Source organism: Rhineura floridana, chromosome 15 (genome assembly GCF_030035675.1).
Source record: "Rhineura floridana isolate rRhiFlo1 chromosome 15, rRhiFlo1.hap2, whole genome shotgun sequence".
In the NCBI taxonomy this organism is placed as follows: domain Eukaryota; kingdom Metazoa; phylum Chordata; class Lepidosauria; order Squamata; family Rhineuridae; genus Rhineura; species Rhineura floridana.
This window is the reverse complement of record NC_084494.1, coordinates 33,378,525-33,401,643: the sequence shown is the minus strand read 5'-3', so window position 1 is coordinate 33,401,643 and position 23,119 is coordinate 33,378,525. Positions and strand designations below refer to the sequence as shown.

At 47.4% G+C, this 23,119-nt stretch overlaps 1 protein-coding gene across 1 annotated transcript in view; it reads left to right on the top strand.

The window, feature by feature from the left end:
• The window catches only part of EHD2 (EH domain containing 2), a 52,634-nt gene that overhangs the window by 8,975 nt on the left and 20,540 nt on the right, over positions 1-23,119 (top strand). The window contains exon 2 of the mRNA XM_061596350.1: positions 7,024-7,121. Coding sequence (XP_061452334.1) covers positions 7,024-7,121 — 98 coding nt within the window. The remainder of the gene's footprint in view (positions 1-7,023; positions 7,122-23,119) is intronic.

Below are 23,119 nucleotides of genomic sequence, written 5' to 3'. Positions count from 1 at the left end.
GGCACTGGCTCCGCTCCTACTTGGTGGGTCGTCAACAGAAGATAGTGCTTGGGGAACACTGCTTGACACCCTGGACTCTCCATTGTGGAGTCCCACAGGGATCGGTACTGTCCCCCATGCTTTTTAACATCTATATGAAGCCGCTGGGTGTGGTCATCAGGAGTTTTGGAGTGCGTTGTCACCAGTACGCTGATGACACGCAACTTTATTTCTCCTTTTCATCTTCCTCAGGTGAGGCTGTTAACGTACTAAACCGTTGCCTGGCCGCGATAATGGATTGGATGGGAGCTAACAGACTGAAGCTTAATCCAGACAAGACCGAGACGCTGTTAGTGAGTGCCTTCTCTGCCCAGATGGTGGATGTTCACCCTGTTCTGGATGGGGTTACACTCCCCTTGAAAGAACAGGTTCGTAGCTTGGGAGTTCTTTTCGACCCTTCCCTGTCTCTTGAGGCTCAGGTAGCCTCAGTGGCACGAAATGCTTTCTACCATCTTCGATAGGTAGCCCAGCTACGTCCCTATCTGGACAGTGACGACCTCGCCTCAGTCGTTCATGCTCTGGTAACTTCTAGATTGGACTACTGCAATGCGCTCTACGTTGGGCTGCCCTTGAAGACAGTTCGGAAACTACAGTTAGTCCAGAATGCAGCGGCCAGATTGTTGACGCGGACCAGAAGGTCTGCTCATATAACACCCGTTCTGGCCCGCCTGCACTGGCTTCCTATTTGTTTCCGGGCTAAATTCAAAGTGCTGGTTTTGACCTATAAAGCCTTACACGGCATGGGACCGCAATACCTGGTGGAGCGCCTCTCCCAGTATGAAACTACCCGTACACTGCGCTCAACATCTAAGGCCCTCCTCCGAGTACCATCCCATCGAGAAGCTCGGAGGGTGGTGACTAGAAATAGGGCCTTTTCGGTTGTGGCCCCCGAATTGTGGAATGGTCTCCCCGATGAGGTGCGCCTGGCACCGACGCTGCTATCTTTTCGGCGCCAGGTGAAAACCTTTTTATATTCCCAGGCATTTTAATGTGTACTATTAATATTTATTGATGTATTTTGCTGCTGTTTTGATTTTTGTTTACGTCTGTTTGGTTTGATTCCATTGTATTATTGTATTTATATATTTTCTGATTGTTTTATTGTTATGTACACCGCCCAGAGAGCCCTTGGGCTTAGGGCGGTATATAAATTAAATAAAATAAATAAATAAAATAAAATAAAATACAGAAGCTGCCCACAGCAGGAGAGCACACCCGATGGCCACAAGGTTGCATCGGGGCTGCAGAACAGGCAGCATGACACATATAGCTCTGGTCTCCAATACCTCGCTGCTGTTGCCTGCTCCCAACCCCAACAGCCGCTGCCTGAGGCAGCCACCTCACTCTAGCATGGTCATCCTGTACAGCAGGGCTGGGGAACCTTTGGCCCCCCTGATGTTGCTGAACTACAAGTCCCAGAAGCCCCAGCAGCAAGCATGGCCAATGGCTAGGGATGATGGGAACTGTAGTCCAGCAACACCTGGAGGGCCAAAGGTTCCCCACACCTGCTCCATGGGGTGCCAATGGACGAGGATGATAGGGTGCATTGTGGAAGTAAGTTCACTTATTGGGAGAATGATCCCAGTGCTACAAACTCGGCTGGAACTTGAACAACTTCGGCTGGCGGTTGCTTTTTCCTCCTCCTCCCCATTCTCTTTTCTTCATGTCTTCTTTAGATTTTTGAGCCTGAGCACAGAGACAATCTTAGAATGGATTTTTGTACCTCCAAGAGCCTTTTTTGGCTAAAAGGTGGAGACGGAGGAGTGCTAAATTTTATTGCCCCTAGAGCAGCCACCACTGTTACGTGCAGAAGCTCTGAGCCTTGTAACCGCTACATTACGGGCAGAAATCCACTGGTTCCATTCCATTGCTGCACCTCCATGGTTTGCCTGTTGGTTTTTCCACATGTTATGTAGATTTAAAATGCTCAGAGCATTTCCCCTTTTTTAAATAAAATAAATGTGGGTATGTCCTGACAACCAGGACTGACTTCTTTACAGCTACCGTTGGTGGTACTCTGGCCCTGGAGAGTGGGAAACGGTGGAATTGGATGTCCCTGGGTATTTTCCGGAAGGTGCTACTTTTAGCATCTTTGTTTATGCTGGATGAGCAGTGCTCCTTCCGCCATCCATGGCTTTGTAAACATGGACTCCACCCCAGGCACGAAGTGCAGCCAGACTGTCTCAGTTCTTCCTTGCCGTCCCTCAGAAGTAGGGACAGTGGAGAAATGTCATTTTCATATCTTGTTTAAATCAGTGGTGGCTGGCACCCCTTGGGACTGTTGGGGCAGAAGGCAAGGAGGCCAATGATAGGTGCAGCCAGAGCCAATGACAGGCAAAGCTAGTCTGACTGGCGGTAAGAAAGGCGGGCAGATGGAAGCTGGTTGAGGACAGACTGAGGTTGGCCGGGCGGTGCCGTTTGCCCTAATGAACTAGCCTCCACTGATTTTAACTCAGCTCACACTCATTTCCCAAGTCAACGTGCAATCCAAACACAGTTATCCTTCAACATTTGCACAAAATTTGGGGAAGTGCAAGTTTTGAATGTAGGTGTGTTCTGGCTCGCTTGCTGATTTGGGAAGTGCAAATTTGGTAGGTTCACATTACAATGTGAACTAAACCAAATTTCTTCCCTGGGAGTAATTTCCACTGAACATGGTGAGACTTACTCCCAAGTAAACATTCCTAGGATCAGGATCAGTTATGTCTCGAAATACAGTTTGAGCCCAAATGGGTGAATTTATTCCACCGTTTAAAACAGGGCTGCAAGTTGCAGTTGTTTTAACATTTTATTTCTGTATTTTATTTATTTATTTATTGCACAGATTTATATTCTGCTTATAAAAATGTTTAAGCAGTGTACAAAACACCATACAAACAATATACAAGGTCAGTCTCAATGTTAATTCATATTGTTCAGTGGTTCACACAGTTGGGTCCCACTTCAGAAAAAGCCTCCGTGAACTTTAGGTTAGAACGTTAGATTAATCAACCAAAGGTTTAGCTGATTGATCTGTGAGATTTGTAAAGACTTCTCTGAAACACAGGATGCTGCCTTATGCTGAGTCAAACCATTCGTCCATCTAGCTCCTTATCATCTACGCTGACTGGCAGGAGCTCTCCAGGGTTTCAGACAGGCGTTTATCTGCCTGGTAGGGATGGGTGAGAATTTCGATTTAGTTCACATTTCAAGCAGAATTTATCAAATCTGCCATTTCTGAAACAATATGAGCACCGAAACACAGCCATCCTTCAAAATTCGCATTTATTAGAATTTTGGGATGCAATTTGCCAACTAAACAACACTTACAAAAATGCATATATTAAGGGAAAATGTGCATAAAAATGAATACAAGTGAAAATAATGTGCAACAAGGCATGGTATGATGAGAAATGGCTTGCAAAATTGTGTCCTTTTGTCAAAACTGCCTACAAAAATGTGTTTATTTGGAGAAATCCACACTAAAATGGTAGAGAATTTTCATGAGATTATAAAAAAAAAAATCGCAGATTGTTGCAGAAATGTAGAGAACTGAATTTAACATTGGGAAAATGAGAAACTGAGAGAACCGAAATGGACAGGTCTTTCCATTCCTACTTCCTGGGGACACCAGGAGCCTTCTGAATGCAAGGCAGATGCTCTGCCAGTGCCCTGTAGTCCTTACCCTGCTCTAGCTTAGAACACACCAGGACTTAGGACTTTATAATAAAAGATTTCTGACAGCCACTAATGGCTTTTTTTGTCGCTTATAGTCGCATAGGTTAACCAGGGAGGACTAGGGGTGGGGGAGCAATTCAGTTCAGTTCACATTTACAGACAAATCTCCCTAATTCCCACTTCCCCAAACAATATGCAAACTGAAACATGGCAACCCTTCTAAATGTGCAGTTCTCTTGCCAAGTAATGTGTACAAAAATGTGTGTACAAAGGTAAAGTGAGATGAAAATGGTAATGGGCTGCCTTCAAGTCGCTCCCGACTTATGGCGACCCTATGAATAGGGTTTTCATGGTAAGCGGTATTCAGAGGAGGTTTACCATTGCCTTCCTCTGAATAAAAATGCATACATTAGTGAAAATAACTTTAAAAAATGCTTCATATTAGGGGAAATTGCTTGTATATATTAGGTAAAACTGCATACAAATACTTGTATACTGAGAGCCAGTGTGGTGTAAGGAGACCAGGGTTCGAATCCCCGCACATCCATGAAGCTCACTGGGTGACCTTGGGCCAGTCACTGCCTCTCAGCCTCAGAGGAAGGCAATGGTAAACCCCCTCTGAATACCTTACCATGAAAACCCTATTCGTAGGGTCGGGAGCGACTTGAAGGCAGGCCATTTCCATTTTCACTTTTATACTAGGATGAATTTGCACTAAAATGCTGATGAATTTCATGAGGACTTTTTTTTTAAATTGTAAACTGATGTGGAGAACTGAACTTATGTCTGGAAAAAATGAGAGAAACCCAAATGGACATATTTGCCCATCCCTCGGGAGGACAAGCTTGAATTGATGGAACCAGAAAGGCAGGCCAAACCAGAGCAGCACACTAGGCAAGGGCCAGCATTGCCAAAATTCCTGGTGTGCATAAATAAGGAAAGAGCAGCTGCCAGCCAGACTGGAGGCAGCGCAGAGAGTTTGTAGCAGCTCGGCAGCTTCTTGGAGGGGGATAGCCCCAACGTTGCAGGGAGTGCATGCAAGTGAGATCCTTGTGATCTCCATCAGCTGCTGGGTCACAGGCAGAACCATAAAGAGGTGGAAATCAGAAAACTCACAAAGATTGAACATGAGGAAACAATCGCTCTGTCAGCTCTTGATCCGTCAGTGTCCCGCTGTGATTGCTTCTTGGCATAAAAGGCACAGGGGGAGGGGTGGCAACATTTTTTGTTCACCCGGAGCAGCGAAGAACCTGGCAGGGTAAAGCTGAGAGGGAAGATCACACTTGCAAGCTTATAAGGCCCTTTTTGATGAATATCTATTTAGTATTTATAACCCGCCTTTTGATTTTAAATCTCCAAGGCGGGCTTGCTGGAAACGCGAGTAATGAACCTACGAAGCTGCCTTATGCCAAGGGCCCCTCCGGTGTGTTGTTGCTGCTGTATTCTGCAACATGTTTCTAAAATAATTGTGCATTCATGGTGGCTTTATTCTGTTTCCGTTTGTCCTGTGCTGCTTCCCCAGTGCTGCCACATTATGGCATTCTGGAGGGGCTGTACAGCAAAAAAAGCAGGACAAAAATAAACCAGAACATTGGGGATTACAAAGAGTTACAGGAGTTTAGCAGAAAGTTACAAGATAGGCAATGTTAGGAAGGGAAGCTGTGTGACCGCCCCAAAATGTTTGCAGGCGCAAACAGTATTGAAAGTGGGATCACTTACTTACTTACTTATTTACTGTTGCATTTATATTATTTATTATTATTTCCTCCAAAGAGCTCAAGGTGGCTTACATGTTTCTCCCTCTCTACATTTTATCCTCACAACAACCCTGTGAGGTAGGCAGTGACTAGCCCAAGCTCACCCAGTCAGCTTCACGGCCAAGTGGGGATTTGAACTTTGGTCTCCTAAGTCATAGCCCAACACTCTAACCACTTTGTCAAGCACTGGCTTGATAGCAACATGAGCATAAACCATCATGAATGTGCAACAAAAAGGATGTCTGGACTAGGGGTCCCAAGTCAGACACAGCCAAAGAGTTACATCCGTAGCTTACTCTGCCCACTTTTTGCCTCTCGGACACTGCCAACTTTCTGCCTCTGGCTTTGCCCACTCCTGGAATGCGGCCCCCAGAAGTTTGTCTAGGAGGGAATGTGGCCTTCAGGCTGGAAAAGGTTCCCTATCCCTGATTTTAACCGTATTTGTATAATGTCCAGTAACAGGCTTTCTCTAGGCAATTAATGAGAAAAATTGAAAACCATAAAAGTTAAAAGAATACATGCAGAACAGAATGAAACCAACTGCAATGGAACAGGCAAATAAATAAAACCAGCAACAGCAAAACATTGATCCAGCAGAACTAAAAGCACTTGAGATGCCCAGTGCCTGGGAAAATAAAAAGGGGATTGCCTGGCACCGAACATAGGTGGCAGGTGAGCCTCTCTGAGGACCCGCTTCAGAACTGGGGGACCGCCACCAAAAAGTCCCTCCCTTGTGGGCATCCACCGCACCTCATTTGGTGGTGGTGGTGAGATTGGCAAAGAAGCCCCTCCTTGCACCAGGAGTAATTGCCCTGTGGGCGATAAGTTGTTATATTCCAGTATTTAGTACTGTATTGTGTTACATTTTGAGCCAGTGTGATGGGAGACTGGGGTTCAAATCTGCACTCAGCCCTGAAGCTCACACTGGATGACCTTGGGCCAGTTAATTGCAATTGACCTTGGGCCAGGCAATTGCAATTGCAATTAAGCAATTGCCCTGTGGGACGATAAGCTGTTATGTTCCAGTATTTACGGTAGTACTGTATTGTGATGCATTTTGAGCCAGTGTGATGTAGTGTTGAACTAGAACCTGGGAACATGGTTCAAATCTGCACGCAGCCCTGGAGCTCACACTGGGCAACCTTGGGCCAGTCACTGTCTTTCAGCCTAACCTACCTCCTAGGATTGTTGTGAGGATAAAATGGGGAGGGGGAGAGCCCTGTATACCACCTTGAGTTCCTTGGAGGAAAGCTGGGGTATAAATGTAATAAATAAATAATAATGTTGACTGCATTGGAAGGATTCATATGCATAATATATAAACAACTATAATAAATAATAAATCCAGGTGTCTTCGAGTTGTGGCTTAGAGTTTCCCCCTCTAAAACTATTAAGTGGTATATAAATTATCAAAGAATGGAATCAAATGCTCAAATTGCACATGTGACTTGTAATGAGACCCTCTGAAATGTACACCTCCCTTTCCATTGCTCTCTTTGACACAAGCCCCTCACCTTGGGCTCTGGCCTTCTCTCTCTCTCTCTCTCTCTCTCCCCCCCCTCGCCTTTAGGTTTATGTGCGCCCACTTGCCAAACCAGGTTCTGGAGAGCATCAGCCTTATAGACACCCCTGGGATCCTTTCCGGTGCTAAACAGCGAGTGAGCCGAGGTAAGGTCACCAGCATGGTGGAGAAGGTTGAGGGCAAGGATGAACATCTCCTCCGGCTAATCCTTCCCCATTGGGGTCTTCTCACTCTTTTTGGAGGGGCATGCGTCACTTGTGTTTGTTTTATTCGAGGACTTTTACTTTGCCTTTCAGGGCGCAAGGTGTCAGTGGCAGTTGGTGGTTCCATGTCAGTGGGGCAGAGGAATCTGCTCTGGGTTTTAGTCTGAACTTTCAGTGAGCTGTCCCAGGTGCTGAAACATAGGTTCAGCACCTTGGACAGATCTTTGAAAGTTCAGACTAAAACCCAGAGCGGATTCTGGTGCCCCACTGACATGGAGCTACCAGAGGCTATTGCAAGGTGGTTTACATGAAGTGTTAAAACACATTAACGTAACCCAAAAACCATCCATTTTGAAGCAGGGGTGGGGAATCTCAGGTCTGTGGAGCCAAATGCGGCCCTCCAGGCCTCTGTATCCAGCCCTTGGGGCTCTTCCTAGGCCATGCCCCTCACTGGCCCTGCTCAGGGGCCCCCTTGTACTTGCTGGGGCTGATGGGAGCTGTAGTGCAAGACATCCGGAGGGCAACAGGTGGAAGAAGGCCGTTCTTGATCCCCTGGTTCTACATGACCTTGGCCGTGTTCCTTGACACCGCATGCCTCAGTTTCTCCTTTGACCAGCACCTGGTACTACAGAGTGCTGCGCTGGCTGTGCTTGGTTCCTTGGCTCTGTCCCCGACAGCGGGCAGGTCTGGCATCTCCATGGGTGTTTCCCTGGCCTCGGGCCAGATCTGAGCATATCGAGCTCTGTTGTGTTCCTGCCCACAAGGTCTGGGCTGGTAAATATTGATTCAAGTCTCAGAGGCTGATTTGAAGGGAAACAAAGAGCGTGCGTTTTCATTTCAAAGCAAAGGAAGCAGCTGGATCGAGAGGCGGCTGTGTACAGAGAGGTTCAGGCACTGGGAACAGGAGGGTGAAGGACTTTGACTCGGGTTGCCAACTCCCCCCCTGGCCGCCTTCCTAAATTCTATACTAGGGCAATAACCTTTTAGGATCAACCAAAAAATATTTTTAAAAAACAGTGTTCAGGCTTTCGAGTTGTCCAGAACTCTTCATCAGGCTAGATGGAAAGTAGAACAATTTGGGGAAGGACCATCACTCGGTGGCAGAGCACCTGCCTGGCATGCATAAGGTCCCAGGTTCGATCCCTGCCATCTCCAAGTAGGGCTGGGGAAAGTTCCTGCCTGAAACCCTGGACAGCCTCTGCCAGTCAGTGTAGATGATGCTAAGCTAGATGGACCAATGGTCTGACTCAGCATGAAGCAACTTCCTACCTTCCTCTGGGTGGGAGGAAGAACAAGGCTGACTGATGCTGGAGGTGCGCATCTGGTCACAGTCTTAAGATGGAATGGAGTGAGAGGCAGCAGCCAATCAAATGAGGCCCTTGAGGGCTGCAGTGGAGGCATCAGGTTGCCCCAAGGCCTGCTGGGAACAAAAAGAATAAGGATGGCTGATGCCCCCCCAGGTCTGGACAGGCAGCAATTAGGTACTATTACCCAGGTCTGTCTCCATCCTCCTTAGGCAAAACACACAAGCTCCTTGCTTGGTGAAACATACGCTTTCTATCCTAAGACTGTGACCAGACACGGACTCTATGGCTTCATCATCAGCCAGCTTTTTGCTTCCTCCATCTCCTAATGCTCTGTTTGTTATCTAGTCCAGCCTTCTCCAACTTAGTATCCTCCAGATGTTTTGGACTACAACTCCCACCAGTTGGAAGTTGCAATCCAGAACTAGTGGAGGGCACCAGGTTGAAGAAGGCTGACCTAGCCTAAGGGTAGGGAACCTGCAGCTCTCCAGATGCTGTTGGACTCGAACACCCATCATCCACAACCAGTGGGGGATTTGGAGTCCAACAACGTTCTGGAGGGCTGCAGGGTCCGCTTCCTTGATCAAGGCTGATGAAGAGTTCTAGGGAACTCAAAAGGTCGCATGCTGCGTTGTGATATTTCAGTCAGTCTAATAAAGATATTTCCCTAATACAGATTTTGGATTTTTTCATTTGAGCAGTGCCGACTGGCGACTCCATGTCAACACCTTGGACAGCTCCTTGAAAATTCAGACTAAAAAACTGGAGCGGATTCCATGGCCCCACTGACATGGAGCCACCAGCTTACACTGCATAACAGCCAATCCAACAACCTTCACTTTTTTCATGTGGCTTTGCTCTGGTGACTTTGACACCAACTGGATATGCAGGAATGCAACAGGTGAAGAAGACCAGGCATGTTTAGATTGAAGATGGGTTGTGTTTTTTTCCTGGAATGGTGTTTTATTCTGTTTTTAGCACTGGGAAGGTTTTTTTTTTTAAGTTGTCTTGTTCCATTTTATTATCTTTATGCAATGTGTGAATTTCATTCACACTGCCCTGGAATCTTTTGAGGAAGGGCAGTTAAGAAGTATTTTAAGTAAGTAAATACATAAAGTTTCCACAGCTTTATCACCACTACAGGAAAACGCTTTTGCTGCTGAATTTCTACATGTCAGGCTGCTGTCAGCTACAGTGGAGCAGGGCCAGGGGAAAAATGTTCACAATACAACCCTTTGACAGACACAAACACACCCTGAACAGATGATGACGGCTAAGACGTAATGTGAAGTCAGGTCTACAGAACTGCAGTTCCCAGGGCCAGTCCAAGACATTTTGCTGCCTGGGTCAAAGGACAAGATGGTGCCCTCCCATTCTAGATATATATAGGGCTGTAGCCTATGTTAGTCCTACTCAGAGTAAACCCACTGAAATTAATGGACATGACTAATTGCCACCCTGGGCTCCTACTGAGAGAAAGGATGGGGTATAAATCTAATCTTTAATACGAAGTTTGGCTCCCGTGTGAATCAGCCCTTACTTCAACATTGGCTATGGGATAGCATCTTTTATCGCAGGGGTTCCCAAACTGTAGTCTGTGGATCATCTGTGCTCTGCTAGTTTCACTCAAGTGGTCTGTAGCATCCCCACATTAAGTGTTCATATTCATTTCTTGATTGTATTTTTATACTTTCTTTTGTTTCTTATGTTTTATTCTACGGAATTTCAAAGTGTAATATAAAATACAGTATGAGAAACCAAAGAAGCAATCAAAATACAATTTAAAAACCATGCATCCTCTAGCACAGCGCTCTGCAATTGCTACAACAGACAGAAAAATCATCAAGTGGTCCGCCAAGACCCTCAGGAGTTTCCAAGTGGTCCATGGGGGAAAGAAGTTTGGAAATTGTTGCTCTACCACATATGGCGGCAGCAGCTATCTTATAGGGTGCTGGGCAGACTAGTTTAGGGTGCTCAAGGGAATGGTGGGGGTCTGCTGCCATTGCCTCCCCAGTGGTATAGTCTTCCAGGGTCTCAGGGGGTCTTAGACCCCTTACTATTTTAGAAGCAGGGTCTCAGCAGGATCCCTCTATCTCCAGCATCCTACAAGCCAATCAGCATGAAAGTGGAGTGTGCTGGCCACTGAGAAGAGTCTTCTAACATGCTTCCTTGTCCTTTCCTGCTGATTGGAGCCAATCAGAGAGAAAGGAAGTGAGGCAGCTACTGAGAAGACTCTCCTCACTAGCTAACACACTCCCCTTTCATGCTGATTGGCTCCTAGGGACATCTGTTTTGTGGGAGAAGGCATTAATAAGGACCTCATTCTCAACTCAGCATCAAAACAAAAAAAAGGATGGGAGGGGGTGTGGCTGTGACTATCATGAAGGGACCCTGCACTTCTGAATTTGCCATTACACTACTTCCTCCCCCCCAGCATTTGCCACCTGAAGTGGCTGCCTCACCCTACCCAATGGTTGGGGCGGCCCTGGTAACCTGCCACCCTGAATGCAACCCACTGAGCCACCATATTGCGGCTAGTCATTACTTGACAACTTCCTAGTTTTTTGCATTCTGGGACAGGCAGCAAAACGAGGGTGTTTAGAGAGTCCCCGATTGGCCTCTGCTTGTGGCTGATAAGCTGCCTTTGCCTTTCCGCGAGTCGCAAATTGTGCAAGCCTGGCTTTAAGAGACCCAAGGCGACGGGTCTCTCAGGAGGAGAGGCGGGTGTAACTCACCACCAGTTAGGCAAATTTTGTTGGCCGCACAAGCTCAAGACGTACACATGAACACTGATTACAAAATGCAAGGAAACATTTAACAGATGTAGGAACAAATCAGTGACAAAGGCAGCTATTGAAGTGGGGACAGAATGTGCCAGAGAGAGAGAGAATCCACAGATAAAACCTCTCTGGGTCTCAGATGTGCTGTTTTCATTCCAAGGTGTGTTGAGGAGGACGCTCTTGAGTTTAGTTGTGTGTGCACTAGTGGAGATGGGGAAAGCGCAGTGCCAAAAATGTTTGAAGGGCATATGCGGGACAAAGGACAGAAGTCACCAGGAGAAGTACACACGATAACACACACCCCCTTAAAAACATCACAAAGTTATCAGATGTGCACTCCAGGGATCACACAACTTAGGCACATAAGAAGCTACCTTGTACCAAGTCAGACCATTGGTTCCATTTGGCTCACTATTGCCCACACAGACTGGCAGCATCTCTCCAGGGTGTCAGGCAGGCTTCCCTCCCAGGCCTACCTAGGATCTCCTGCACGCAAGGCAGATGGCTGACCAGTGAGCTGCAGCCATTCCCCATTGCTCCCCTGTAACAACCGCATAGAATGGGTATGCAAAATGTGGCCCTCCAGGATTCTTTATCTGGCCCTCGGGACTCTCTGCAGGCCCTTCTTTGAACCCCAATTGTTGTTGCCTGGCTGGGCTGTGTCCTGGAACTCTGATCATGCCTCTTGCTTGCGTGGATGGACAACAGGGAGGAGCGTGTGAACAAATGCTCAATAAAAAGACCAGACATCATCTAACATCTGCATATGCTTTGCAGACCCGTAGCTGGGGGGGGGGGGGCTAGGAGGGCAGCCCCCCTAAATTTTTTCTCCCATCCCTAAATATTTTTGTTTACAAAAATAATTACATTTATTACAGGAAATAAAACAGCCTCTCCCCCCTGACATTTTAGGCTTGCTATGAGCCTGAAGCTTTGCACAAGCAAATGAGGGTGAGTGCTGAATAACCAGGTCATCCGAACCCACATCACAGGGTTGTTTTGCCGGGGATGAAAGGGCAAGAAAGCACCAAAAAAAAAAAAGGCCTGTCGGAAAAATGTGGTGGAAATGGCAGGGGCTGCTTGCCGCAGCTTCCAGAGATTGGGCGTCTTACTCTTTTTTTCCTGGACAACTGGAACATATTCCAGGCACGGCTTCCCTAGGAGGACAGGGGGGCTGGGGGGAAGGAGAGCCCACTCTTGCTTTTCCTGTGACGTTCGCATTCCTGTACTTGTCTTCCCTTGGGACTGCTGGCTTCCCCTGCGTGGGATGGGTGTGTTCAGGGTGGCTTTCCATTCCAATGGAGGGGCAGACCTCCCCTCTTTCAGCCTCTCCCCCTCCCTTCTTCGAATATTTCCAATATTTCTTGTTGCTGGGCACCCCCGGAGAACCCCGTACAGAGATAACACAGGCTTGTAGCATTCCCTTCACATATTATACACTAAAGTATGTGGGGAATCTGGACAAACCCCGCCTCGGCGAAGAGGGCGAAGTGGAAATTCGGAGAGGCTGCACCCTGGACAAATGCTCTTGTTTACTTGACCTGCTTGCCAAGAATGTGCATTCTCGTGGGCAAGACGATCCTTTGGCCTCTGTAGCGTGGTGGGTTGTTGGGAGGCTACAGGGTCCCTGGGCCAGTCTTTCCCAAGCTGGTGCCCTGCATTTTTTTTGGACTACAAGTAACACCCATCAGTCCCAACCAGCACAGCCGTGCTGATGGGAGATGGAGTCCAAAACAGCCGTGTTGGCTGGGGCTGATGAGAGATGGAGTCCAAAACAGCCGTGTTGGCTGGGGCTGATGGGAGATGGAGTCCAAAACAGCCATGCTAGCTGGGGCTGATGGGAGATGGAGTCCAAAACATCTGGAAGGCACTGGGTTGGGGAAGGCAGCTCTGGGCTATGCATCATGTTTACAATCGCTGTGTTTTGTAGGCAAACTGGATCCTAGGAGGTGGCCCCTCATCAAAACCTGGCCCTCTGAGCGGAGCCATCTGACCCCATTTTAAAAATTTGTTTATTTATCCCCACTTGTGAGCCAAAATCTCAGAAGAGCTTACAAGGATCAGTAGTAAGGCAGCCCCTGCCTGCAGGCTTACAGTCTCAAAGGCATGACACAAAAGGAAAAGGGTTTGGGAGGGGGAAAGAGAAAAATCCTCCAGCATGAATTCTTAGTTACAATCATAGAGTTATAGAATCGTAGAGCTGGAAGGGGCCTATAAGGCCATCGAGTCCAACCCCCTGCTCAATGCAGAAACCTGAGTTAAAGCATTCCCGACAGGTGGCTGCCCAGCTGCCTCTTGAAGGTCTCCAGTGTCAGAGAGCCCAACACCTCCCCAGATCATTGGTTCTATTATCATGCCGCTGTAACAGTTTGGAAGTTTTTCCTGATGTTCAATCGAAATCTGGCTTCCTGCAACTTGAGCCCCTTATTCCGTGTCCTGCACTCTGGGACGATCGAGAAGAGATCCTGGCTGTCCTCTGTGTGACAACCTTTCAAGTACTTAAAGAGTGCTCTCATATCTCCCCTCGGTCTTCTCTTCTCCAGGCTAAACATGCTCAGTTCTTTCAGTCTCTCCTCATAGGGTTTTGTTTCCAGTCCCCTGATCATCCTTGTTGCAAACAGGCAAAAGCATTCAGAGAGGGTGCAGAGCAGAGCCCACGAAAGGTGTGGTCTGGGGAGGGGATGTGGCCCTGTCCCGAGGGCCAGATAGTGCCTGAAGGGCCACGTTCAGCCCCCACGCCTGAGAGCTTGGTGCTCAGTCTGTGTTCCGTCCAGCCACCAACCATTTTAATGTTAACAATGGAACAGCCCAGTGTGTACTGTCCCCAGACTAAACATCAGAGCACCCTCCAGGCAGGAGCTTTTTGGTGTGCACTGGCTCTCATGGAGAATGGTTTCTGGCAGGTATGCTGCTCTGAACAAAGAGGCTCCACACAGCTATTTACGACAAGCGGCACTTGAGATACAGTACATCTGTCTTCCTGTGAACTTTTTTATTCCCTTTTTTTCCAAGTCATCTAAGCTAGGGGTGGCCATTGCCACATCATGTGGCAGTGAGTTCCATGGGTTTCTCTGTATAGAGAAGCACTTCATTATGTTTTGCAAGTGTCACTGATGTGTTTGTTTGTTTTTTAAAAGTGTTATTATTATTATTATCTTTATTTATACCCCGCCCTTTTTCCAAACTGGAACTCAAATAATAAAGCTGAAGAGAATCTTTTCATACGAGGGGAGCAGGGGAGACAATTTTCATAACACTTCCTGAATCTGTAGGCAATTGTAGGGGTTCTTAGGAAAATGTTGTTGTAGGGCAGGCAGCCTGGCTCGTGTATTATCAGAGGATCCTCTGACCCCTCTGCTTCCCCATGTGCAGCCTGATTCTGCTTATCCAGAGGTGAGGCAAAGGCACTCTGTGTATGCACAAAGACACTCTAAGCGGGGGTGGGGAACCTCAAGCCCAGGCATCAAATGTGGCCCTCCAGGCCTCTCTCTATGGCCCTTGGAACTCTCTCCAGGTCACATCTTGCACTGGTGCTGCTTCACACTCGCCTGGCTGGAACATGCCCTTGAACTCTTGCTTATCTGGAAGGAGGGCAGAGAGGGACATGTGAGTGGGTTGTAGAAAGTCGCCTACCATACAAATGCAACATTTGCATTTGTTGCTCCACCCACTTTCATCTCTGCCCCCTTCCTGCCACTGGCATGTGGCCCTCAGAAGGTTGCCTTGGAAGGAAATACGGCCCTCGGGATGAAAACTGTTCCGCTACCCACGCTCTAAGCCGTTATTACTTCACATTTTGCAGGGTGAAGCCTGGTTAAGGCCTGGCTGGACTTAAGGCCTGCCAGGCTAGGGTGCAAAACGGAGGGGGGGAGTGAGAGGCCGCCATCAGTCAGCCGGGTGTCTGTGGGAAAGAGCAGCCGAAGGCAAGAGTATGCACTTGCAAAACGCTGAGGAATGTCTCCTACGTGCCAGGGACAAAGGAGGAGGAGGAGAAGGAAGTGGAAGGGCTCATTTCCAGGGCATGAAGGCACACACACACATGTATATATGCAAAGGTAAGAGCTAGGAAAGTGGGTGGGTTGAACAAGCACCAGTAGTGTAGTGGCAAATTCAGAAGTGCAGGGTCGCTTCATGATAGTCACATCCACACCCTCCCCTCCTTTTTGCTGCGGGGTTCAGAATGAGATCCTTGTTAATGCCTTCTCACACAACAACAGATGTCCCTAGGAGCCAATCAGCATGAAAGGGCAGAGTATTAGCTATTGAGCAGAATCTTCTCAGTGGCTGACACACCTCCTGATTGGTTCCAATCAGCAGGAAAGGACAAGGAAGCATGTTAGAAGACTCTTCTCATTGGCTTACACACTCCCCTTTGTTTCCATTCCCCTAATCTCTGGGTGATGTGCCACCATCTCTGCTGACCACTCTACATCACATGCTTGGATTTGTTTCTTTTTACACCAGCAACAGAATTAGGTGATAGAGTGGACAGAATCCTTTCAGCTGGTTGTGATGGGGAGATGGCACTTCCAAATGGTCCTTTCCATCAGCCTTTCCCCAGCCTGGTGCCCTCTAGATGTTTTGAACTATAATTTCCATCAGTCCCAGGCAGCTGATGGGAGTTGTAGTCCAAAGCAACTGGAGGGCACTAGGTTGGAGGAAGGCTGTCCTACATTTTCTGCAAGTAGAAAATCAGCAGAGCAGATAAAAGATCTAAGCTACTACCTTTCTCTGGAATGTGCTAGCTTTCTGCTTGCAGGGAGAATTATTGTTGCTGTTACTGCTACATGGGGGAGCATTCATGCAAGATATTCCCTCCAATGTAATCTGATTCTGAAGTGGTGGTACATTCCATTTGGCCACCTTAATCCTCCCTTATCCTCATGGATCTACCCAAGCCTTGTATAAACATGTCACAAACAAGCTAGGACAACACAACAGGGTCTATTTGAGAATCAAATCCTTCCATTCAAAAGCAGCTCCATTTCAAACTAGGTTGGTACAACACCTCAGCTTGCAGCTGAGATGCCTCTGAGTGCAAGCCTTTGGTTCTCAAAAATGGAGCATGTGGTGGTAGTTGTGATGATAATCATAATGTTTGCTTCTGAGCATGTGGAAAGTGCTTTCCCCTTGACAGTGAGGCTCTGTGTGTTTAGGATCCCCAAGCAGGGCTTCTAGGTTAGAAAGCATGCCTTTCTGGAGCTCCACCACCTCTTCCTTTTGTGTCTGCTGTTAGGGGGGGGGAATCCCATTGGCTGATATGTGTCCCGTGAACATCCAATAGTCTGCCCCCACAGGGCTGCACAAGTTTATGACCCACTAGTAAATTGCATACACAGCCCATCAGCCATACATGGCACAACTCTCTACAAAGCTCAGTAAGCCACCTTTGGGGTGGCAAAACCTGCAACCTCCTAGAGCACCTTGATCAGCTCCAAAATGCTCTTAGCTCAGTTGACCCCAACTTACACAGGCCTGCAGTGTTTGCCCTGAATTTTACCATAATAAAAGTGCACACCTCTTGTCCTGTGGCCTTCCCTTCAGAGATAGGTAATTCTTGGTATTTTTAAATTCCTTCCCCCTCCCCTGAAAACAATATCACAACTGCGGAACCAGATGGATTTCTGTCTTGACTGATTATACCAGTTTTTCCCTTCCTTCCACTAATACGTGAAGGGCTGCCATGATTTTGCCAGTCTGGGCTTGCCTGGTGCCCGCCCTGTTCTTTGGCTCCGTCACCTGTGCACAGCCATGAAGCCAGGAGGTTCCAAAGCAGAGAGGAAATCCCTGCAGCGAGTCAGCACACGCTGGAGCCAGCTGCCTGCCCATCGCAGTGAATTACGGCTCTTTTTGTGGGACACACTGGTGCTGGTGCTGGTGCTGCCAGCATTCGCTCAAAAGCTCCAAAAAGCATCAATCAGGCTTTGGAAACCCAACTTTGGGCTTTAGAACCTAGAGCCCTGTGTTTAACGACAGTGCACTAGGCACAAATTCCAACAGACACAAGCTTCTTGCCTGGCACTGAGATGTAGTGGCGAGGGCAGGGAATAGCTTTGCCTGTTGAATTTCTGCCTGTTAACCAACTGTTAAAAACACTCCACAGGATTAACCTAAGAGTTGCCCAAATGCCAGAGAATACTTTCCCAGTGCCCTGTTTTGACTGGGTCACACCTTCTGGAATCCTTCTGGTTCTGAGGCAGTTCTGAACAGGTGTCAAGAGACAATCTTCCTCCATTTTGGGGCCCTCCTGCCTCAAAGTCCTGACCTGATGGTATTTATTTATTTATTTTTATTTAAAATATCTCTATCCTGCCCTTCTACCCTATAATAGGGCGCTCAGGGCGGCTTACAATAAAATTGCACACATGCATGATAAAACTGTACACAATAAAGATCACAAAAACATTAAAATAAATTAAAATTCATAAAATACAATTAAAATACATGATATTGGCCTCGTCCTGTCCTTGCACCACCGCGGCAGGCATATGAATGACTTCAGACCCCCACCCCCGAAATGGCTTGGGGGAGGCAAGGCTGCCATGTTCCTACCTAACAGTTTTAAAGTGCCAAATTTTTAACCATTGTTATTGACACTAGGTTAAAATGCTTGCTGATTAGCAGTTTATAGAGCAACTGGTTTTAATGTTTGTTCAGTTGTTTGCAATAGTTGCTGGATCAATAAACATATTCGATTTGGTTTGAAAGCTTGCCAGATTCCCCTCGTCCTTTGCTCTGTCATTCCACCTCTACCTAAAATCTCTCTTTTGCATAGCAAAACAATTCTAGGTGCAACAGCCCTGGGCTCCTGCTGGAAGGAAGGGCAGGATATCAAGAAAGAAAGAAAGAAAGAAGGGAGGGACTAACTGCCCTCTCTCCTGCCAATCCAGCGCCTTCTGCCCTCCCTCTTTTGCCGAAAACTCTCCTTGATTCGCTTTGGAATTTGATTGCCACTTCTCAAACTTCTCAGTGAGGGGAAACTCACCTCTCCCCTGTTAATTGGGGTATCTAAGACCACTGTTAGATCTTACCCAGCCAATTCCTGGCAAATGCATGGACATTAACTAGGTCTTCCAATCAGGGTTTGAATTTGCTCATTAGCCGCCCAGCGAGACAGAATAAAGCATGACCAGTGACAAAAGAGCAGAAGCTTCAGATTATAACGGACGCAAATCAATTGGTTTATTCATGAACAATGCTTTATTTAACGTAGAGTTGCGCGTAAGGAAGCTGCCTTATATAAAGAGAGACCATTGGCCCACCTAGCTCAGATTGGTAGTGGCTCTCCAGAATTTTAGACAGGACATTCCCAATCCTAACTGGGGATGCCAAGGATTGCATTTGGGACCTTCTGCATGCAAAGCAGATGCTCTTCCCCATCCATTTTAGTCCATCATGGCTGCTTTTCTCTGTGTGCTGAAATTCACTGTAGTTGGTGGTTCAACAGGCCAATGGAGACTGGTCAAGAAGGGCAAATGGGCCGTTGCCCTACCAACTTCAGCTAGCTCCTGCCTACCTGCTTTCTTTCTTACAACCAACCAGAAGGTGGCTCTGCCTGTCATTGGCTGTGGCTCCACCTACTTTCGGACTCCCTGCCTTCCGCCCCACCAGTCCCAATGGGCACCAGCTGCCACTGCCACAGGCCGAGCAGGGCCTGGTTTCTCAAAAGAGTTTATCTTAGCTGATAATGTTGGTGCATAAGAACATTGGGTTGTATTCAACTAAACCCTGCTTAGTCCCATTGGAATTAATGGACCTAACTTAACATGTCTATTAACTTCAGTGGGTTTACTCTGAGTAGGACTAGCACTGAATACCACCCCTAAGAAGAGCCCTGCTGGATCAGATCAAAGGCCCATCTAGTCCAGCATCCTGTTCTCACAGTGGCCAACCAGATGCCTATATGGGAAGAACGCAAGCAGGACCTGAGCGCAACAGCCCTATTCCAACTTCATTTATTTATTCATTTATTTGTTTAATGCATTTATATACCACTCCATAGCCAAAGCTCTCTGGGCAGTTTACAATAATTAAAAACATTAAAAACAAATATACAAAATTTAAAAACTATACATTTTCCACTATAAATGGAAGAAATGTAAAAAAAACAGCAAAAGAAAATCAGTAATTCACACACACACACAAACTGACTAATGAAGGAACAATGTGTCACTAAACCATGGTTCCACAAGCATGCTGAACAGGAAGCAACAAAAGAGGCCGAAGCTACAAAAAAGAAAACATCAAGTATCATTGCAGAGGACCTTTTCTGAATGGGAATAACTTTTGGGTTAACATGACAGAAGGATCCTGGCCATGAGGAAGGGTGTTACTGGACGGTATAGAGCCATATTAAGTACCATGTAGAACCTCTCTTTTAATTCCAGCTGATTCCAAAATAGCAATATGTCAACAGCGCTACAGGGTTCTCGTGTGGATGGAACCAATCCCTGCCCTGTCACAGAGCACTACAGCTATGACTCACTGATGATGCAATTTTTCCTCTTTAGTCTTAAGTGTTCATTTTTGGATAGGGAAAAAAAAGCAGTGATTCCCATCACTGGTATTCAGAGACATACTGTAGTCACCAGATAAAAAGCTACTCAGTTGGGTAGTCTGGTCACATAGTTTCAAAGCAAACAATGAGCATTTCGTCAAGAGTAGCAGGGCTTAGCCTGACTGCACATGCACAGAATCTTGTCTTGACATCTGAAGTGGAGTAGATCTTGATGAAATGATGCTCAGTTTGCAAACACATCTGAGTATTGTCAAATGGGACAGATTTGCATTCCGAATTCTGTTGCTCCAAACTTTGGCAACATAATTGCTTGAGATCGGCTGGCCATCCTGGAAACAGCAGTAGCACTGCCCCAGTAAATGATGCACTGATTGAGGGACCCTGAAATCTTGGGAATTCATGTATGGGAATGCAAAAAGTCTCACATCTCGTACAGAGGTTCTTGGTGCTCATGCATGTACGAGAATTGTTGTACATTTGGTAACACTGTGCATCTCTCCCACACACACACACACACACACACACACACACACACACACATTCTCTGTCTTATCTGTCTCTCTGGTCAGATTCCATTATGGTCCATTGTGAGCGTCAGTTACATTTTGCAGGAAGAATTTGGAAACATTCATATCAACACCACCACCTCCTCTCCTTTCTTAAATAAACAGAGGAAGGGTGGAAAATCCTTCTCTGGGGGACACACAACCTCCTCAGTGACTCTCTGTTCTCCTGAGCCAGACCTTCCTCTGCCACAGGCAGGCTGCTCATGAATTAGGTCTGGATCTGGCCAGAGCCCCAAGGTCTTCTGCTACCCTGAGGACTGGTATGGGCTGCCTACCTAACCAGCTTGCCCCTTCTGACTAGCTGAATTTGTGTGTTCTTCTGGCTAATAAACCAGAAGGGAAAAAACAGCATTTTGAAAACTCACAATTTGAAGGCAATCTTGAGATTTTTACCCCAAAATCCTCATGCTCTTGCATGCAAGAATTCATGCGATTGGTAAGGTTCTCCAGAAATTCAGTGGCTGACAAGAAAGGCAAAGGGCAACAAGGACCCAAATTAACCAAGAGTGTCACTTTCCTGCCTGGACTCCCAGTCTGCAGTTATCCATTTCTTAAAGGAGATATATTGGGGCAGGCTTTCCAGCCCCATGCAGGCTGGCTCTAACATGGTGAGCAAAACAGCACACTGCACGTACTCAGGGGCACTCTCACTTTTTTACTATGGCATATCCCAGGGTCATGGCATATCCCAGGGTCTGAGCCATGGTGTTCAAAACAGGTCCCAGAGCTCTGCCATAATGCACTCTGGCTGCAGTCCTGTCCCACCCGCCTTTCCTTGTCTGCCCCTGGGCAAACTGGGGCGCAGAGAATGGTTCCTTTGTCTTGACCTTCTGCGTCTCTATCTTGTGACACCAACCCCGAGTGGTGCATTCCAGATCCTTCCACCACAGCAAAGCATGCGCCATCATCCAGGTGACCTCTGGCAACCTCTTTCCTCCCTGCGTGAGCCAGTGGAGTCCGCGTGGTTCGCTGAGATAAGGCTGCGTGGCCCAGCCGCCCCTCCCTCTTTCATTTAGAGCTCCCCATCTTTTATTATTTTTCTTTAATCCATCAGAACAATGAGGCCTGATTGCTCAGACTTTCCTATGGAACGGCTTCCTTTTTTGGTGTTGTGGAACAAGCCCTTGTGAACTCCGGCTGCCAAGAGGCAGGGAAGAACGGCTGAGAGGATGGCTCAGCTCCAACAACCGAGAAAGCTATGAAGCTTGTTTAGATTTGACCAGGGGGGGGAGGAGAAGGGGGGCTGAGAAGGAGAATCAAGTAGAGAGAAAAACCTGGCTTCATTGGACAGGAAAAGGGGCATCCCGGCTGCTGAGGGTGGGAGGACCGGGCAAAAATGTTCCTTGTGGGACAAGTTTTCTTCCATGTTATTTTAGTTTCTTCTTCTTCTACAAAAACACACACACATTAGGCTGCATACATACCATGCATCTAAAGCACATTTAAAGAGCATGGCTTCCCTCAAAGAATCCTGGGAACTGTAGTTTGCTGCTGATAGAGCCACAGCTCCCAACACCCTTCACAAACTCCCCAGAACATCACTGAGAGAGTTCAGCCAGTTTCCCCCTTAGCTAAACTGTGTAGTATGGAAAGAGCAGACTGGCATGCAAGAGGAAAATCCTTGGGATGTCAAAGCCTAAATTCTACATCAAGAAGCTTTATTAAGATTTGGGATAAAAGGGTGAGGGACGAATCATATAGCGCTATAAAAATTCACATTTATTGTCTAAATCCACCTTCCCCAGCCCCGGTGCTGTCTAGATGTTGCTGCTCTGCAACTCTCATCATCTCTGACCATTGGCGATGCTGGCCAGGGCTGATGGCAATTTGAGTCCAAAACATCTGGGTGCCACATGCTGGGGAAGGCTTATCTAAACTGGGGGCTTCCAGATATGCATCGTTACTCTGTTTTGGTCCCTTTTCAAAATATTCATGCAACTGATCCAGTTAGGCTAAAACAGCCCTGTACACCTGTCGTTTTATCACCCATGTATTCTGGCCTCTGAGATTTGTCAATCTTGCCTCCATTTTTGTAGTTCCAGGCAGCAAAAGCAGGAAGCTAACTGAGCCTTGGGTGCAGGTGTGGCGCAAGAGGGTGGCCAGGTTAGGCCCTTGCTGAGGCCCCCTGAAGGGCTCCTCCTTAAGGTGGGAGGTGGCACTCCCATTCTGCAATCCTCAGTAGTGCTGGATCCTACAACCCAATGCTGCTGCAGATCACAGAGCGGGAGCTCCCAGGAACCCCCCCATGCAGGCAGCATGGGCTTCAATAAGCCCAGGCCCATGCTCCACCTACCTCTCCCATCAGTGTGCATGCATGCCTAACATCACCCAAGAAGGCGGTGGGGCTTCCCTAAGGGGTTGGTGTCCCCACCGCCATCTTGGGTGATGGCAGGCAGGGAGAGGTAGGTGGGGCATGTAGGCAGGCTTTTTAGCCACGTGCCGCCTGTATAGGGAGGGGATGTTGGGCTACGGTGTCGCAGGCCTGGGGCAGGCTGGTATCTAAGGGCCCAGTCATGCCTGGCACCAACCCTACTTGGATGGGGTGGAGTTAGTGTAATGTGCATAGCCAAGGGGTTGCATTTGATTTCCTGGCTCACCAGTTGCGCAGGGCTGAGCTGAAACTTTTTGAGAGGTGTCTGAGCAGAATTAATGTATCTTCAGTGGCATGCAGTCAGATCTTTTGTGCTATTTAGTCCTGGGGTCACCAGTTCAAATCTCTGTTGAACTGCTACCAGGGAGACAAGGGTTGGGGATAAGGGAGAAATTAGATTCA